General features: G+C 37.3%; 1 protein-coding gene across 2 annotated transcripts; it reads left to right on the top strand.

The window, feature by feature from the left end:
• Window positions 1-1130: 1130 nt before the first annotated feature.
• Window positions 1131-12416, top strand: LOC148845866 (ankyrin repeat protein SKIP35-like). Of its 2 annotated transcripts, none has more exons than XM_088954566.1 (4): window positions 1131-2119; window positions 2603-3841; window positions 4915-5347; window positions 11371-12416. In XM_088954566.1, exons 2-4 carry the CDS (start codon window positions 3201-3203, stop codon window positions 12175-12177), a joined length of 1881 nt encoding a protein of 626 aa, XP_088810692.1. In that variant the 5' UTR covers window positions 1131-2119; window positions 2603-3200; the 3' UTR covers window positions 12178-12416. The 2 variants fall into 2 exon arrangements, with proteins under 2 accessions (XP_088810692.1, XP_088810691.1); XM_088954565.1 differs by lacking the exon at window positions 1131-2119 and adding an exon at window positions 2159-2383.
• The last annotated feature ends 6707 nt before the right edge of the window (window positions 12417-19123 follow it).

The raw sequence follows: 19123 nt of genomic DNA, 5'->3' as shown, positions 1-19123 counted from the left end.
ATTGTCACAATATTGTTTTAGAGTTCCACAGCCTCTTCCTCACATACCGAGACATTTTGATCTTCAAATTTTGTCTTAATTTGTGTTTTTCCTCTAAAAGCGTTGTGCATTAAAGTGTCATGAGTTTTAGTGGTCATTGCATGTCATGGTGGAGATATAAGGAACATCTAAGCTTAGATTAATAGTTGCTTGTAGAAGAACTGGAATTTCTAAGGCCCCATTGGTTTTTAGGATTTTGAAGGCAGGGGGGGGAGTGTTTGGTCAATGGGATTGTGGTTCCATTAATATTATTTTAGAAACAGGTGGGACCCATGACAAAATTGATTTTCCTAGGGGTAAGTTGAGTTCAAGTAGAGAGTAAAAAAGAATTAAAATGGTAAAAAAAATGCCCCTACAAGAGCTATAGAGCCTAATATATTAGGTTTACCTATTACCATTTTTCTTGTTTGTGTAGAACGCAAGCAAGAGCTATAGAGCATTTTCACACACTAGAGAGAGTAGTTGTTAAGTCACAAAGTAACCATGAAAGATAAACTTATGATTTTACCTACATTCTTTTATTTCCTAGGCAAATAAGAAAATGTAGCCATTAAAAGCCCTTATTAAAGTGTTGACAACTTTCACCTAGGTGGAAAAGTTACCTACATGGGAGATGGATAAGTGGATAAGTGATACATAAGGGAAATAAATTGTCCATAAATCCGAAAAAAGAACATAGATATTTTGGTCAATGGGAACCAAAACCTAATTAACCAAATTCCCATTCCCAAAATCTCAAAAACGAATGAACTGTAAAATCTATAAGGACATTTGAAACTTTTCATAGTTCAGATGGTAAAGTGAAACATTTCCACAACTCAAGGGGTTTTTCAAATTAAAGTAACTTTAAAATAAGGGCTTCTAGCAGATAAAGGTAACTTTTTGCCCTTAATATCAATAAAAATTAATATTTTTATATATTAATCAAAATAGAATAGCTTTTTTCGAAAAATATCAAGAAATGGCAGCGGTTGCTTGTCTTCCTCCGCTTGTCTGTATTATTGCGAATGGATAGTAAGATTACGGTCAAGTAATAATCGAAAATTCTCTTCACATCCCAGAAAGCAAACTAGCGGTGGGGCGTCTCCGTTGTGACGTGGAGGAGGAGTCGAACTCTTCGTCTGCACAGAGCAAGACAATCAAGGGTCTTCTAGGTTTAGTATCGGAAGTAGTTTCAGAAAGATTGAGCCCTTCACTCGTGAGAACGCCGTGACGGAACGCCGGCGAGGCTTGGGCTGTACCCGTAAGAAAAAGCCGGTGAGGCTTTGGCGGAACGTCGTGACGGCATTGGGTGGGGATGAGCCCTTCGTTCGTGTCCCGTTTTGCACACCAACATGGGCGGGCAAGAAAAGAGAGAGAGGAATGAAAGGACAATGGATTCATAAGGAATGGTTGGGATCCTATGATCCTCCGCCAAGCATTGCAGACTACGAATCCACAGTCCTCTGGCAAGCAGTGGATTCATAAGGAATGGCCAGAATCTTATGTCACAGCACCTCCGGAGGTTCTGTGAGTCTTTGGAGATGGACACTTGGACACGGCCGCCGGTTTAATTTATGGGACACGAAGAGCATTTTTGGGTATTACTTGTCGGAATCTTGTGATTCATTCGAATGAATACAGAGGCAAAGGAGGAAGACGAACACCATTGCCTTTTTGATATTTTTCCAAAAAGGATATTTTATTTTAGTTAATATATAAAATTATAAATTTTTATTGATAATAAAGGCAAAAAGTTGCCTTAGTATGCTATTCAAGAGGTTGTTGAAATCTAAAAGGCTTTGGAATGGACAAAATTTGAGGTAGCAAAATGATACACTCTCATAATTCAAGGGGGGGTTTTGGAATTTAAGAGACTTTCAGTGAATGACGGTGGTCGGTGGATTGCAATTTTATCCGACAAACCTTCGATGCGTCAGTTTTTCAATTGCAGTCGAAGCCCAGAAAAACCAAACGAAATGCAGGCGGTGGGAGTATGGGACTGGGTTGGGAAAACGGAGGAGTCGCAGAGAAAGCAAGGGGAGGATGGTGTATAATCATTGCGGTGGGTCCGCAAGACTTAGGGTGGGACCCATTAAAGGTGAAGGCATTTTTTTGTGGTGGACTGTAGTCTGCCGGTGACTCATTTTCATTTTCTTTATTTCTAAAATTTTCGACCCTTCTCTCTCTATATATTTTTATTTTGTTTTGTAAATTTTCAATCATACAATACAATACTCTCTCAGTCTCTCTCTCTCTCTCCCTCTCCCTCTCCTGATATAAAAAAAGATACCCTTTTCAACCTCAATTCTGGGGGTTCAGAGTCCAGACTACTAGCCCTTTCCTCCCTTTCTCGTTGAACCAGGTCTGTTGTTTTCTCTCTTTTTGTGCCAATTTACTGCATCTTTTTTCATATTTTCTATTTTTTATTGGTTTTGCTTCTTTCTTTGAAGTAAAATCTGCATCTGCTTCTTTATTATTATTATTATTATTTTTTTTTCAGTTGTCTTTTATGAGTTCTGTATCTGCTTAAATGGAATTGCTTGAGTTTGATTTGGGTGATATTGGATCTCTGATTTTTCAGGGCATTTCTGTGGATTTGATCATGGTGAGGTTTTAGGGCTTTAACTATTGAAACCGACGGCGTAGGGGTTTATCTTTTGTTTCTCTCGTTTTTTGGCGGTGGCTGGGTATCGTGGAGTCGGGTTTCTCGGACTGGTAAAAGAGGGGAATTACTGTTATTTCTTATGGGTTCTGGTTGGTTGTTTTAGAGAGCTGAATCATCAGAGGGGAGAGGGGAATTGAGTTTTGCGCATACAAGGATTGAATCTTCCTCTTTTTCCCCATATTGTGGAGTTGAGTTTGAACCGTCGAGTTCATCTATGGTCTTCTTTTGTGCTAGAAGAATCTGGGTTTCTGCTACTTTCCTTGTTCACTAATCGTGTCTAAGTGGCGGTAGATTAGCCGAAGGTTGGGACTTTCTTCTCTGCATTAGGAATTTCGTTCTACAGATAATTGAGAATCAAAAGGAGGAAATTTTTTATCCTTTCGTTCAAGGGGAATGGTGTAATTGCCGGCCCATGAAGAAGTATCCTTGTTCGATTTGCAGAAGTTAAGCAGTTGGGCTACTTTGCTGGGTTCTAAAATATTGATTTTGGGGTAATCGTCATTGGTGGGGGAGAATGGAAGAAGAGAGCATTCCTGTGGGACGTACTGGGGTTTTGCATTTGGTAAACGAAACCAATCCTAAAGATCTGCAATGTGCAGAAATGGAAACCGATGATAATGGGGTTGGAACTCCCGGAGATGATGGCGAGTTGTTCTCATGCGGAAAAGACAAAGGAAGTAATGTTGTTTTCTCAAGGGAGGCACCACTGATGGGTAAGGATTTGAGAACATCTGGTGGTTGTAGCTGCAGTGCTAAGAAACCCAAGTCAAGGATGTCTGCAGCAGATTTTGATCTCTGCAAGAAGGAGAAAAATGGGCATGACAAGAAGCTTAGTAGACAAGACAGGATTGAATTGGGCCGGATGTTTCAGAGTGCAGTGAGCTCTCATGATTGGGAGATTGCAGAAAGTCTGATTCTGTTGGCAGACCCTCAAACTCTCAATGATGCCTTGTGCATATCTTTGGATTCCATCTGGTTCTTGAGCACGCAACAAGAGCTACATGGTATAACAGGTTTGATCAAGAAGATCATTGCCAATGGTGCTTATGACTTTACAAGGGCAGCTCTGAGGACTTCATTTCTTGCTTCCTGTGTTTCTGCCTGTCAGAGCCGGACAATGAGTTTAGCAGATACAGTAACTATCATGGCCCAAAGGTAAATTTCTTTTTTTCACTTTCCAACCAATAAAATATCTCGTCTACCAAAGTCTGATTCTAATGTCACATCATTTGACTTGTTTGAGTTGATTTGTAAAGGTAAAATTTTATTTAAAAGGAAATGGCACCTTTCTTACACTTCAAAGTTTTCATTAATAGGATTGGCATCTCCTGAACCATCACTTATCAAGTCAAAATAGTAGTTCCAATAGTTTCAAAGCCCACCTTTCTCCATACTTCCATACTGAGAATTTTCTTTTTCAACTTTTTCTGTCACTATATTTCCTCCAGCATAATTTTACCCCGGGGGGTGGGGGGGGGGGTGGAAACCACCACTGTAATGTAAAACCTGTTGAAGACAAAACCATAAATCAGGTCTTCCTATGAAAAGAATTTCCTTAAGACTATGCTTGGTTTGAAGGAAAAGGTGGGGAAAGGAGGGGAAAAATGAGAAAACCTATACAAGGTTTGTAAAGGCTTCCCAACCTTTCCCTTCCTTTCCCTACTTTTTCCTTCAAACCAAACACAGCCTAAGGGAGAGGTTTCTTATTTTGCTGTTGCATCAAATCTTGGCTTCAAATGTCATTTTTATTTATGTTTGCTGTTGGTGCAGGGTTGATCTTTAATATTATGTTGTCAGGTTGATTTTGGATTGTGATAGAAACAAAAATGCTGGACTGAAAAGGAAATGTGAAATCCATTACTTTTAGGATTTTGTAATTTGGCTCAAACAGTAAATTCCACTAGATCAGAAAGTAGTGGACCCCGACTCAAGTTGTATTTCCTCCATTTTAAAAGATTTTGGAATCTATCCGAAGGGGGTAGGAGGTTTAGTCATTTAAAATTTCCTGATTTTGTAACGAGTTTGTTTTGTTTCCTTTCCATCTCAAAATCCCAGAACAACCTTAATGAATTACTTTTAAGTTTAAATACTGAACTTTGTTCTATAGTTTGCAATGTTATACTACCAATATAAGTCTGCAATCAGTTTCTTTGCTCCAATTGGTACGTGTATTTTCAAAATTCACTGGGTAGATGAACCAACATGTTTTCTCTTTTCTTCTTTATCAGGTTGCAGGAACGCCTCCAGGAATGCCATGGAGATGAGGTTTTGAAGGCAGAAGCTGGAGCTAAGGTCCAAAAATTTACAGAATGGGCTCTAAAATGTATAGGCTCCTACTCCCGTTGTCAGGGAAACAGGGATAAAGTAAATCAAAGTTCAGCTGTTGAGATCCAACTCCAGTTGTCAGCATTCAAAACATTTCTAGATCTTGCTGGTGACCAGCTTACAGGAAAGGATTTCACAGAGGCTTTTGATGCGGCATGCTTTCCCCTCACTCTCTTCTCTAGTTCATTTGACCCTGGTTGGGCATCTGGTATTTCTTCTACTGCAATTCAGGGGTTGCTGGGAATGTTGGTAGAAGGTGGTGCAGACAATGTCAACCAGTGTTTTCTTGAAGCATCACGTTTTGGGAGCACAGAGCTTGTCCGCATCCTATTGCAGGTAATCTAACTGTTTGAATTATGGGACAGTATCTAGTTCTTTAATTATCTACCTTTTAGTATCTTGGGGATAGGGGTGGATTCGAGCTGAGCCAAGCCGAATAGTACCAGGCTCGAGCTTGAGCTCAGTTCGAGCCAGAACCTTGAGGTCGAGCTCGGCTCGAGTCAAAAGTTCATAAGCTCGATCTCAGCTCGGCTTGGCTCATTTTATATTTTATAAAAAATATTTATTATATATATTTATAAATATTTTATTATAAAAATTATATATAAAAATTTTATTTTATATTTAAAAATTAAGAATTATAATATTTTTATTGTATATATTATTTTCTATAATTTTATTATATATATATATTATATTATATATATTTGAGCCAACTCGTGAGCCTCACGAGCCGAGCTCTAGTAGGATCGAGCTCGGCTCATCTATTAATCGAGCTTGGCTGAAACCGAGCTGAGCCCAGCTTTTCACGAGCTGAGCTTGAGCAGCTCGTGAAAAGCTCGGCTCGTTGCCACCCCTACTTGGGGGTACATAACAATTTGCTCAGTACCTTTTTACTTTTATTTGATGAGGTCTATGCCGTATAGAGTAGTTGGTTAAAAATGACAGAATTTGAAGATTGTGGTAGCACATTGCAGTTGGATGACTTGGCTTTGTCATTGAGCTTGTCTTATCTAGGAGATGTCTTCCAGAACATATGATTGAATCATCTGATTTATTACATGAACCTTTTTTTTTGGTGAATCTATGTGATATATTAGCCAAACCAGAAAACAATTAATCCAACACAACTGGCTAAAGTTAAGTTTTACGGTCTAAAAAGGAAACTGATTGACAATTGGAGATCAAAAATATCCTATTTATCCTAACAATAACCTTATTTGTGAGCTAATTTGCTATGAGTTGCTTTGGGGAGTGTGCAAAAATTGACCTCACCTATCTGTGTCTTTAATCAGCATTATAATGTTGATGATGGAGTTGATCTACCATGATTTCTCTTTTTGAAGTTGGTGATTTTAATAACTCCCAGTGAATAGATATTTAACCTCTTTTTGTTGGAGTGGTTAAAATTTGGCTGATGCTGACTTCCTTGGTGGAACCGTTTAATGGTTGACCCTAATCCCCTCATTCTCCCTGGCTTGGTCCCTGGAGCATGTGGAACATTTTCCATTGTTGTTAGGTATGGCCACTTCAAAATATCCTGTTTTGAAGGGTCTCCAAAGAAAATAAAACATAGTAAAACCATATACCTTATTTTTTGAATAACTGTTACAAAAATAACCTTTGTATGAATACTTCTAACTTCTAAGACAAAGTATCACTTATTAGTATATGGCTCAACAAAGTGTAATGTCTCACACAGTGTTTAAAAATACAAAGGTGTGAGGTTAGATTCTAGGACCTTCAGATGCAGGCAAAGACTTTCACAAACATGAAGGTGACATAAGTAAAAACATAGGAATATATTAGAGGAGTAAACATAGGAATGCTTTAAATGGACTAGAGGAGTATATATATTTTACAGGAAGAGCATATAATTGCATAAATGATCATATAAATAAGGGACATTAACCTTTGAAATGCTTTAAATGTAGAATAATTCTTCAAATTGTTTTAAATATAATGAAGCATAGATACAAGCCTGTATGCACACACTAAGAAAGGTATTTCAGACTGTAAACAATGTGCATTCTACTTTCATGTATGAGCCTCAAGGTTTTGACTTTTGAGGCATTTTTCCTTGACCCTTGCCTCAAGGCATAAGCATCATATGTCCTTTAAAACTGTGAACACCTGACTAACAGAATCTTTAAACGGTTGAGTTTAACTAGAGTAGGGTAGTCTAGGTGGTCATATTCTAAGTTCTTACAAAATCTTCTGGTTAACTAATTTAGGGGAGTGCTTTCTGGAGGACAAGTTTTTTGTGAGATATTGAAAGAATGCCTATATTGATTTGATCTTAGCCACTTAGAGATTCCAGCCCTAGTGGATTTATTTATTTATTTTATGAAATCTGTTATCCTTCTCATTGTGTCGGAACATTTGAATATTGAAGGACAATGCGGTGGCCTTAAAGCCTCAAGAATTTTAATGGGCTGAAGTTTGATCAGTTTAGAAGCTAATGGGGACTAATCTTTTCTCTGTTTTTTGCTTATAGAGCATGTATAATGGTTCTTTCTTGCTAACCATATAAAGTTTGATATTGAATTGAGTTAGTTTTATTTTCTTTTTTCTTACTGTCCTTTTTTTGATCGGTAACATGATTTTATTGCTTAATTAAAGAAAGAAAATATATACAGAGATGCCAAGTATCTGTTTTTTTTTTTTTTTTTCTCAGAAGGATAAATGGAAGCCAAATTACAAATTATGGAAGAAGGCACAAATAAAAGAGGACAGAGATCAATATGCTACATAACATTATGGGGCAGAAGACAATATGTGAGAAGGATATGAAATTCTCTAGTATTTTTGAGAGCATGCAATGCAAATGAGAGTGTTGGGAAGCTATGCTGCATGGACCAAGTGTTGGGCAGTTAAGAAGCATATCCAAAAAATGAATGTGGCAAGAATGTGTATGCTGAGGTTGATGAATGGGAAAACTAGAAAGGATAGGATCAGAAATGTAGTCATTGGAAGGCACCTAGGCGTAGCTCCAATAGGTGATAAAACGAGAGAAAGTAGACTAATATGGTTTGTTCACATGCATAGAGGACCATCAGTGGCACCTGTAAGAAGTGATATCTTGCAAGTTGAAGGAGCTAGAAGTGCTAGGGGTAGATAAAAAAAGACATGGGTTGAAGTAATAAGAAATGATGATGTATATGGCGTTAAACAGTACAGAATGGCAAAACGGGATTCATGTAGCCAACCCCATATGGTTGGAATGCTTGGATGATGATGATGATACAGTGTAAATGAGAGCTCTAGGGCTTGTGCTGCTTCTTGTATTTTCTTTTGATACCTTAGGGTTGATTATTTGAGTCGAAGCAATGGTGCTAATGCTCTAGCATCTATAAGTGTTTTAAAAAGCGTTGGAGACATTTACCTGGAGGTGCACCTTCCTTTTATGTTTGGGGCTGTTGGTATTTTCTGCAACTGTTGTCTTCTCATGGTCTCTTGTGCAGAAATAGGTTTTCTGTGTACCATTGTACACATGCAGGATAGAAGAGCTTGACACCTTTTTTTTTCCTCTTCTTCCTATTCAGGAGTTCTGTTCTGCCCTTTTGTCATTTCGACTAAATGGCTGAACTAAATGACTTATTTTTCCTTTTAGTGAACAAGTTGTTAACTAGGTTGCGACTTTTTCTGGGGTTTGTTTGTTTGTTTGTTTGTTTTTTTGTTTTTTTTTTTCTGTACAACGTCTCATTGCACAGGAACTTTAATATTAATACATAATGCTTTATTTAAAAAAAGTTGTTAAGTAGGTTGTGAGATCCTTGATGGCTGAATGGAAGACTGGGCTGAATACTGTCGCTGAATATTTTATTGTTGATCAGTTTATCCACTACAAGGCAAAGCAACAAGTCATTCAGTTGGAAGGAAGAAAGATCAGGCTGGTGATAAACGAGGAAGTGAGAGGAAGCAGCAGGGGAAGACAGAGGACAGTAGTTTGCAAAATAAGGTTTGTAATAGGAGGAGGATCTCAGGGTTAGGCCAGGAGACAGGAGTAAAGAAGAAGGAGCTGTTAGCAGAGATGGGGTTTGAAACAGTAGGTTTAGGAGAGGTAGTTGGAGAAAAGGAAGCAGAGGGGGGGCCTGAGAAAGGAAGGGATGAGGTAATTGAAAAAAGGAAGTTGGAGATGAGTAAGATAGTTGACTGAGAGGTTACAATAGGGAAATCTCTAGGGCTATTTTTTCTGGGGGGAGAAGGTTTCGCCAGAATTGCTTTTGAACAATTTGAAAAAAATAAAAAAGAAGGGAGAGGCACAAAAAGAGAAGAAAGCAAAAAAGGAAAAAAGCTGGAACGAAGAGGGAGGGGGGAGGAGGGCCAAACCGCAGCAGAAGAGTGATTGCAATGGAATTGCAGCCAAGTCGAGAAGTGGGGGGGGGGAGGTCCAAGCCACAGCAGAACTGCAGAAGAGTTCTATTTGCAATGATTTGAATTGTCGCCAATTTGTGATTGGGGGGGGGGGGGTGGAAGGAGGACTAAGTCTAAGCAGAAGAGTGACTGCAGTGTTTATTAATGTAGCCAAGTTGGGAGGAGGGATGGGGAGGAATCTGTTGAGTTGGAATGTTTGTAAGGTTGGGGGGTTAAGGGAGAGAAAGGGCGAGAAATTGGTGGTAGAGGAGAAGGAATGAAGGATTGAGATGAGCACGATGATCTGTTTGAAGAAGATGGTTAAGATGCTGTGTTTGGGAGCTTTACTTTGTTCCCTCTTATTTTTTGTGCTCTTGTTCTTTTTTTTTTTTCTGTATGTTGGTCGGGTGTTATCTTAACACCTGGAAGGCACTTGTATTTGACTTGGTCTTTTATTTTTAATAAAATTTTCTTTCTGCCTTTGAGATAAAAAATCAGTAGAGTAAATTCAGCCATTATGAAACGGCTCCTAAGTGTTTGTGTATTTCTTTTTGGGTTTCTGTTGACATTATTGTTTTATTGACAATTTGACTGATGAGGTAGTTTATTCTTAGATGTGTAGGTTATAACAATATAATTTGTACATTAGTTGTTATTTTTCACTTGATTAGATTTATATATTTGAGAACATAGCTTTATGCCTCACACCTTAATATATTGGAATATCTAACATGGTGCCTTTGTGTTTAAAACATAGGCAGCTACTAATTACCCAAGTAAATCATCTAATGGAGCTTAACATACACTTGTTCATTTAGTCATGAATATTGCATCCTCTTACATTTTAGCAGACTTAGATAAATGAAGAGCTTTCATTTCATTACAAGTCTCTAAAACTATAGGAAAATGGATATCTTTAGTAGGAGCTTTCTCTAAATAAGGGAAACTGAGAAATAATTAGATATTTATAGTTACTATTTCCAAAACTCCAAGGGATAGTAAAATAGAGGGCATGATTTAAGTGTAATGGGTGAACCAATAATTTGTAGGGCCAGTGGTCCTCAGCAATTAGTATCACAACAGCGAGTTCCTTTAAGAAAAGTATTAGGTTGATAACTGCCTGCTTTATTTGGTTGATGTTAAATTGATTTGAGTCTCATAGATGCTTTTTAATCTGCTAAACTGAATGTTTTAATCATCTCATGGCAGTTAGTTTGATTCATTTACTTTGGATATCTTGTTGGAACATCCAAGAATTTTCTATTTCCATGTGACTTGCCTTTCCTTGCTTAGTTATAACTTTGGTTGACAGGCAGAACAAATGGGATAAACATAGAAAAATAGATAGAATAAAAGAATATTTAAGTGAATTTTCCATGATATCCACCCCACCCCCACACACACACAAAAAGGAAAAGGGAAAAAAATGTTTTATGATGTTGACTTGTTTTACTGGAGTTGGGATCTCCAGCCAACATAACACATTTCAACACCCTTCCAACATGATTTGATGCAACACATCTCACCATTAAACTGGGACCCACCATAAAACTAGGACCCACTATGTATGAGATGTGTGTAAGATCATGTTAAGAGGGTGTTGGAACATATTTTGTTGGCAGGTAATCTGGACTCGTTTTCTGTGTCATTCACTTCTGTAAAAGCCGTTGGCCACCCAACTTTTTATGAGACTGAACATATCACGAACTGTATTCATGGCATGCATTGCCAAACAATAGTCTTATTCTGTAATCTTGGAGAGTCCAGGTCAATCTCTGCAATCAATAGTGAAGTTGAAGCATATATTATTGTATGTATGATACAGAAAAAAAGATAAAGTTGTGGAACTGGAAAGGTCTTGTTTTTCTTACATGTTATGCAGTTGAACACAAATTTTCAAATATGGTACAACTTTCAAATCAATCTGCTTTGACTTGTCTCTCTCTTATCTCTCACATTTTTTTTTTCTTGTGCAATTGGCGACCACGGGTTAATCTGTTTAGATAGCTCAAAGGAACAGCTTAGATGTGGATGTTGACCTGGCTCTGGGCTTTGCTTCTCACTACTGTAAGATAGGAACCATGGAATGCCTTGTGGAAGAGGGTAACGCTATTGCTTTCTTGGGTCCCGTAATGAGGGCTGCAGAGAGGGGATGCATGCAGGTTGTTCAATGGTTTGTCCAAAGGGGCTGCCGGGACATGGAGCTTTGCCTTGCACTCACTGCAGCCACCTCCAGTAGTCAAGTAGAAATTGCTGCCTACCTTCTCCCTTATGTGCCCCAGCATGTCCTTGCTGCTCTCAGCATAGAGATTCTCAAAGCTGCTGGCGAGCGAAGCGGTGGATCACTTGATGGTGTTGCGTTCTTATTGCATTCTAACTTTCTGGGTGACCCAGCTGCAACATATGCTGTTGCGGACAGCATTGCAAGATCTGAAGATGAAGCTGTAGCTCCAGATCTGAAGGCCTTCCTGCAGGAGCATTGGTCCGAGGCAGCATTCTTAGATGGGTTGAGACATGAGCAGGATCACTATGTGAATGTGACGAGAATTTTGAAGTGGGGTGGGTCTCCCCTGTGTCTGAGGGATCTCCCAGGCCCATTGAAGGTAGCCATCACATACTTGCCTCTGTACAGGGAGTGTTTTGCAATGGGTGGATGCTTGTTTTCACAGCGGTTAAGGGGCCAACTTGTGGAAGCCGCAAGAAGGCTTAGCGGCAGGCCCGTAGATGAGTCAAGCCAGGGGAGAGAGCTCCTGGCTGTTTTGGAGCATCATCTACCTCCATTTTTGCTCGGCTCACCCAGTGTTGCTTAATGCATGATTTATTCTCATAAGTGTTCCTCTCTCCCAGTATATAGATATACCATGGAATAATAATAGTAATAATATTCAGCAAGTAGCAGGTTTTAGTGTGACAAGCTAGAAAGTGGTCAGATTCTTCTGAGTTCTGGCCATATGATTAGTTGTTATCATGATCTTAACATCTGTTACTTGTGCTATCCTCATTTTGTAAGCCTGGAAAAAAAAATATATGTATGATGAGGTTATGCTCAGCTTTATTAGATATATTATGAGGGGATCTCAATGCATTCCACTGAGATGAGACCTTGTTTGGGTTGGGGTGGAAAAATTGGAAATTGAGTTGGTTAAATTGAATCTTATGAGAACAGTTTTGTATTGGAAAACGATGTGTTGATATGCCAATACAAGGTAAAATGGTGAAATCTACTGGAATGCATTGATATGCCATCTTGTTGATAAAAATTGAGCTCAACTTACTGGTATGATTAAATTGACCTTGAGTCTTAGACATTTGACCTGAAAGATTAGGCCCCAAATATTTCTACCAAGTGCCAACAATTGTCTGAAAAATCTCATCTATCCACTAACATTTCAGTCTATTGAAATTACATTAACAAAGCTACAAGTTCTGGGCGGTGTGTCAAACCTACAATTGGTCTGTCAAACTTTTTACAGGTGACCCAGCCTGTCTGCATGGTCTGTTCTTTTTGGGCAGGCTGCAATCTGCATGGTGTTTTTAAGTGTCAGACCATTAAAAAAATACCCATACTATATATTGGCCGGATGAAGGAAAAAAAAGAGACCTCTCTCTCTCTCGCCAACTATAACCCCCTTTCACCATCTCTATCCATCTTCCATCCTTTTATGTGATGTTGGTGTCAACTCCCGTTAAGGTTCAAACTTGAATGTATTGAGTATTGACCCTATTGTATCTGTATTGTACGATACGCTTTGGTTTTCAGGGTCACATAAGTGCCAAATAGTGACATTTAGGTCTTTTAAATAGGTCTAAATCATTGGTGATTCAACGTTGAACTGTTTGAATTATCACGTGGACTCTATTTTCGGCCTAGGATAACCCTGGCCCCGCGAATTGGTTAAAAACTATTGACTTGGTCAAAAAATCAGTGACCCAGGTACTTGAACCGTCAATCGATTTGACCATGTGTTGCACGTAAAGGGGATGTTTGGAAATGTATCTGTTTTTTCAAAAAAATGGTGTCACGTCCGATTCACATGAGCGTCTCGACAAATGCCCATATATATGAATGTTTGGTTCAGGTGTTTATTGAAAAATCGGGCATGCCTCATAAATTGGGATCCCACCGATGCATGAAACATCAAATTTGGCATTTTATGCATCGGTGAACCATTTCCCCCAACAGTTGACTGATGTGTATCCTATATAGTGTTTACCTGTCAGTACATACATGAAAAACGGTGATGAAAATCACCTTACCAAACAACATAGTATTGCTTAGTGCCTACATGGCAGAAGCGCTTTTTTGTGAAAAACGGGTCTTGAAAGCATGGGTGTTTTTTCTTGAAAATCGGTCCCAAAAAACGCTTACATTTCCAAACACCATCAAAATGTTGGAAAAATTCTAGAGATTATAATTTTGCGCTCGGTGGCTGGAGTGGGGTGTTTTATTATTTTGTCTTAACATTTCATGATCCATGTGTTGCAATCCACCATTTTGCCAAAAAATGCATTGGGTATTGGGATTTTTTATGATTAAAATTGTAAATCTAATACCACTTTTCAGTCGATTCTATTCTCTCTCATATTAAGCAGACTTAACTCATTTTCTCTCATTCAATCCTATTCAATCCTATGTTTATGGTTCTCATCATTAAATTTCATTAATTAAATCTATGAATAATAACTTTAATGGTATAAGAAACATATATTTTAAATAGATTTGGAAATGAAACTGATTTCTTTGTGGCAGGTGAACAGTTCAACCATTTTGATTCAAAGAAGTGAATCCATGATGTTATACTTAAATACTAAAAATTTAAATTATACTAATTAGATTAAATTAAATCCATGAACAATAATTTTAATATATAAAATTATCTTTTAAAACCAACTTGGAAATGAAATAAGTTTTATCATGTAGCGGGTAAGTAGTTAAACCATGGGGGTTAAATAGTTGAACCCATGATGTCATCATTAAATACTGAAAAAAAAAAGAGTACAAATAATAAAGAAAATTTGTAGAAATGGAACATAAAATTTATAACCGACCCAAATTGGCCAACCTATGATGTCATAGTTAAATACTAAAATTTTTAAAAATAAAATGCAAAAATAAAAAAAAATTAGACACATTTCTGATCTTACATCAAAATAAGTTCATCCATCTAAAGGGCTTAGACAGGGGGATCATCACTCTCCTTATCTCTTTATTTTGGGTATGAAGGCTCTCTCTAGGATCCTAGCCAAGGCTAAAGATTAGGGTCAGACCCAGGGGTTAAAATTTGTAGGAATGCTACTTCAATTTCTTATTTGTTTTTTGCTGACGATGTGTTCCTATTTGTTAGGGCCTCTATAGAAGTGGTTGCTAATCTTCTAGTTATTATATATAAATTTTAAGGTATGTTGGGGCAATTAATTAATTGTAGCAAATCTGGAATTTTTTGTAGTAAGAATGTTAATCATAAGGTGGAAAAATTAAGGAGATGCCTTCCTATGGGGAATTTGGATTATAATCCTAAGCAATGTTCAAAGTATCAAAATGTATCAGGGCATATCGGCTGATACATATCATATTGGCAACCCCCTTATACATCCCTATAGTTTGGGTGTTTTAAGGTCTGACCTGATGCAAGGGGTAGATGGGCCTTAAACCAACCCCCTAAAGCAGTTTAATAAAAAAACTATAAAAAGGGCGTAGCTTGACATAAGTCGATACACCCCAATCGGCATATTGACTTGTATCGATATTTAGAACATTGATCCTAAGTACTTGGGTATTCCCCTTTTTTGAAAAAAATAAATAAAGATTTGTCTGTTAATTTTGTTTTGGAATATATCTCTTCCCAATTGAATGTTTGGAAGGCAGCAAAACTTTCTCAAGCAGGTGTTGGCTAAGTCTGTTTTGCAAGTGGTCTCAAATCATGTAATATCTTTGGTCCCGTTCCCTGATGGGGTTAATGAAGAAATTGATAAAATTCAAGGAAATTTTTGGGAGGGGTTGATTTAAGGTCGGTCTACCCTCTGAACCACTTGCCAACCCGAAACACCCCTTGTAGGGGCTTATCAAGAAGGCTCCAATATGATACGTATCAGTGATACAGACCAATACAAGACAAAATTTTGATCTTGCTCCCTTATAAGGACCTGTTTTATTGTAATTTGAGTAGAAATGGGAAATTTTCTATTAAAGCGTCTGTTTATTATTTTTGGGAACAACATGCTTCTAGACTTACTACTCAGAGGTTGGGCATAATTGGTAAGATCTAAGTGTCTAACAGCTTCCTGTGTTGCCGAGATATAAGTTGTTCCTATAGAGAGATGTTAGAAATTGTTACTACTGCCATTGTTTTGTTTTTTGCATGGTTTTAATTAGGGTGGACACGAATCGAGGTTTTTACGTTAGTTCGGTCTAAACCAAGCTTCAAGTTGAACTTGAGCCCAATATATAGGCCCGTTTGTTAATTGAACCTAGCTCAAACCTAATAAAATTTGGCTCATTAGGCTCATAAGCCTCATTCCTGAGCTCGAACTGAGACAATCTTAAACTTAAAACTTTTGATTCAAGCCAAATTCGATCTCAAGTCTCTAGCTTGATTCAAACTTGAGCCTCATAATTTTTAGGCAAGCCGAGCTTAAGTAACCAGATATTCAACTTGGCTTGAACCCCAAGTTTTAATTGCGTTACTAATTCTGTTTTCTATGGTTCTTGTTTTAAGGATGTAATGCATTGATTCTTTTATTGTAGTTCCACGAGAGCAATTTGGTTTGCTTTATCATTGGGATGTTTGTGGCAAGGTTTTTAAAACCGGACCGGACAGGGAATCATTCTGGGTCTGGCTCCCGGATCGAATAGTCTGATCGTCTGGTCCAAAAGGATGGCCTGCTTTGACAAAAAAAATGTAAAAGACCCCAAAAAATAACCAAATAACCGTTCCTGGGTGGAATGGTTCGACAGTTCGACCACCCGAGTCAGCAATATGTTGACCAAATCAATGGTTTTTGGCCAAATAGTGGTTTTTGAGTAAAACGAAATCAATCAGGTGCAGGTTCCTAGTATTTTTGGTCTGACCATTCGGTCTGGTTTGGTTTTGAAAACATTGGTTTGTGGAATCAAAGTTAGGGATTAGTAGATAACTTTTTTCTGGATAGTCTTAGTTCGAATCCTAATGAAGAAAACATTTATTTTCTGTGTTGGGCTGCGATTATTCTATATCTTATCTGGATGTTTCGGAATGATTTTGCTTTTAGAGGTGTTAAGTGGCATATTGAAAAAGTTGTAAGAAGAGTTCTTGTTTCCTTCTTTGAATGTGTTGGTATGAAGAATGATGTTCCTTTGGATATTAAGGCTTTATTTGCATTTGACACCCAATGCAAATAAGTACTTGAATAAGCATTTTATATTGGACGTTTGATAGTATTTTATATTGGATGTTAAGGCTATGTTGTTATTTTATATTGGACCTTTGGAAGTATTTTTCTCTAATAAGCACTTGAATAAGCATTTGTAACTATTTTACCCTTCATTTTCTTTCAACTTTCCAAAATACACCATTTTGAAAGCACTTTTATTAAATTACTTTTATGAAAACATTTTTACGAAAGTACTTTTACGAAAAACTTTTATGAAAGCACTTTTGTGAAAGTATTTTTATGAAAGCACTTTATAAAAGTACACTTGTAAGTCATAAACGCACTTTTGTAAAAGTGCTTTCGTAAAAGTAGTTTCATAAAAGTACTTTCTTAAAAGTGTTTTTTTTATAAAAGTACTTTTATAAAGTGCTTTCATCAAAGTACTTTCTAAAAAATGCTTTTGCACTATATAAAAGCACTTTTATAAAAGTGCTTTCGTATAAGTGCTTTCATGAAAGTATTATATAATTCAACTAAGAATAATTTTATAAGTGGTATTTTAAAATTCAACTAGGGATAATGTTCGCTACCGTTTGCCTTCCAGAGTTCAACAAACTAGATATGGACAAACAAGTTCATTCTCAAACCGGAACCCTCTTCTTTAGATCCACCTCTATGCCCAAGATCGCCAATCTTTCATGGCCATCGAAAGGTGAAGCTTCGTCCGCCTTCCTAACTCCATATCAATCATTATTATTGTCAAAATTTTGAGTAAAAAAAAATATTAATTGGCAACATCAAAGGTTGGGAAAGAGACCATGCATTCTATCAAAGTTGTCTGAAGGTGGAAGGCGGACGAAGCTCTTTCATAGCGATCTTGGCAATGGCCATCGAAACTCCTCCAAGTAGTGTTGAGCTCTGGACGCCGGCCTTTCATGGCATCCGCCTTCCCAACTCCAAGTAGTGCTCGACGATGAAGCTCTTTCATGGCCATCGAAGGGTGGAGGAGGAAAGAGAAAGATAAAGACCAGAGGTTGGGAGATTTATTTAGTGGTCTGAAGGAAAAAGAAGATGAACGGTGTTTCTACCATTTTTTGATATTTTTTAGAAAAAGTTACCCTATTGTAGAAATTATTTTTAAAAAGATTATTTTTATTGATAATAAGACCCAAAGTTGCCCTTATCAACTATAATCCCAAGAAATAATAATACAAAAAGATACATAAATTTTGTAGAAAACATTTAGGCACAACTTTATATTCATCTTTTTTTTTTATAAACAACTTTATATTCATCATATTAAACAAAAATAGATGTGACAATAAGAATTGTTTTTATATATAAAAATATATAAACAAAATTATATACAAAATTTAGACACACCATCACTAGCAAAAATAAGAGGCATAGGATCAAACCCACGGAACCACATGCTGATCTTTCTGGTCCAGTGGGCCTCACGTGCACTCTACTCTGTCGCCACCCCAGATTTCCTGTATGTAATGCGAACTACTGTAATACCAAAGTTCTAAACACCGCCTTAAAAAACAAGCTCAAATTAGTAGTTTTGATCTGCCACATGACCATAAAGTTGATTCCAATAGAGTATAGACCACAAGTTAACAAATGGCTTTCTTAGATGGAATTAGAATTTAGTTGAAGTAAAATGATAAAGGTTCATTCTAGACTTCTAGTTACGTAAGAGATGCATATCACATGTTAAGATATTATAATGTCCCAAAAAGACTACAGCAGAGGAAAGCAACTTCACACTATATTGGTGCAAGGAAATTAGGAAAGTCACAAATCACACAGCCAAGGCTAAATGTAGTCAGAGCCTTGGAATAATCCACCACTTTGTAGAGGTTAGGTCATTTGGAATTGTCTGCAATACTCAAAGTAAGCTGCCTGTCCATGGGGGTCTCTCTCCATCAGTACATCAGAGACTGCGCTCTTATCCCTTGATCATCTCTTCAATGGTTTCCATGGTTTGATTTCATGATCAAAGAACTCATATATAATGGCTAAGCAAGAGAGAGAGAGAGAGAGAGGCCCAGACTATGTCAATGATCTGCTGCATCATCAAGTCCTTAAAATATTTTTCTTTAAAAGGATTTTTGTTAACACAATCAGCTGATAAGGTTGAACCTGTAATGTTGAATTGCTTTTCTTTCTAGATACTTTCAGATCCTGTTATTTTGAAAAGTTCACTGTACTGTAAATTGAGAATAACAGAGCTGCTGTTTATTTTCTTAAGAAAGTGAAGTTGATTAGAATTTTAGTCATACAATTGCCATTCTTGAGTTTTCAAAAACTTCTTCAGTGTTTGCATGCTCAATACAAATTATCCAATTGCCTAGTGGAAAACTAGAAGAAACTCTTAGTTTGTGATTAATTAGAACCTTT

Source organism: Nelumbo lutea, chromosome 7, assembly GCF_056320005.1.
Source record: "Nelumbo lutea isolate HS-2025 chromosome 7, American lotus-T2T, whole genome shotgun sequence".
NCBI lineage: Eukaryota > Viridiplantae > Streptophyta > Magnoliopsida > Proteales > Nelumbonaceae > Nelumbo > Nelumbo lutea.
Note: the sequence above shows the minus strand (reverse complement) of the source record. Positions and strands in the feature narration are given on the sequence as shown.

Excerpts from the sequence above, each read along its gene's own strand:
- LOC148845866 (XM_088954566.1), top strand. The coding sequence starts at position 3,201 with ATGGAAGAAGAGAGCATTCCTGTGGGACGTACTGGGGTTTTGCATTTG. Across the intron at positions 3,842-4,914 it reads GTAACTATCATGGCCCAAAG|GTTGCAGGAACGCCTCCAGG; the intron begins GTAAATTTCTTT and ends CTTCTTTATCAG. Across the intron at positions 5,348-11,370 it reads TTGTCCGCATCCTATTGCAG|ATAGCTCAAAGGAACAGCTT; the intron begins GTAATCTAACTG and ends TAATCTGTTTAG.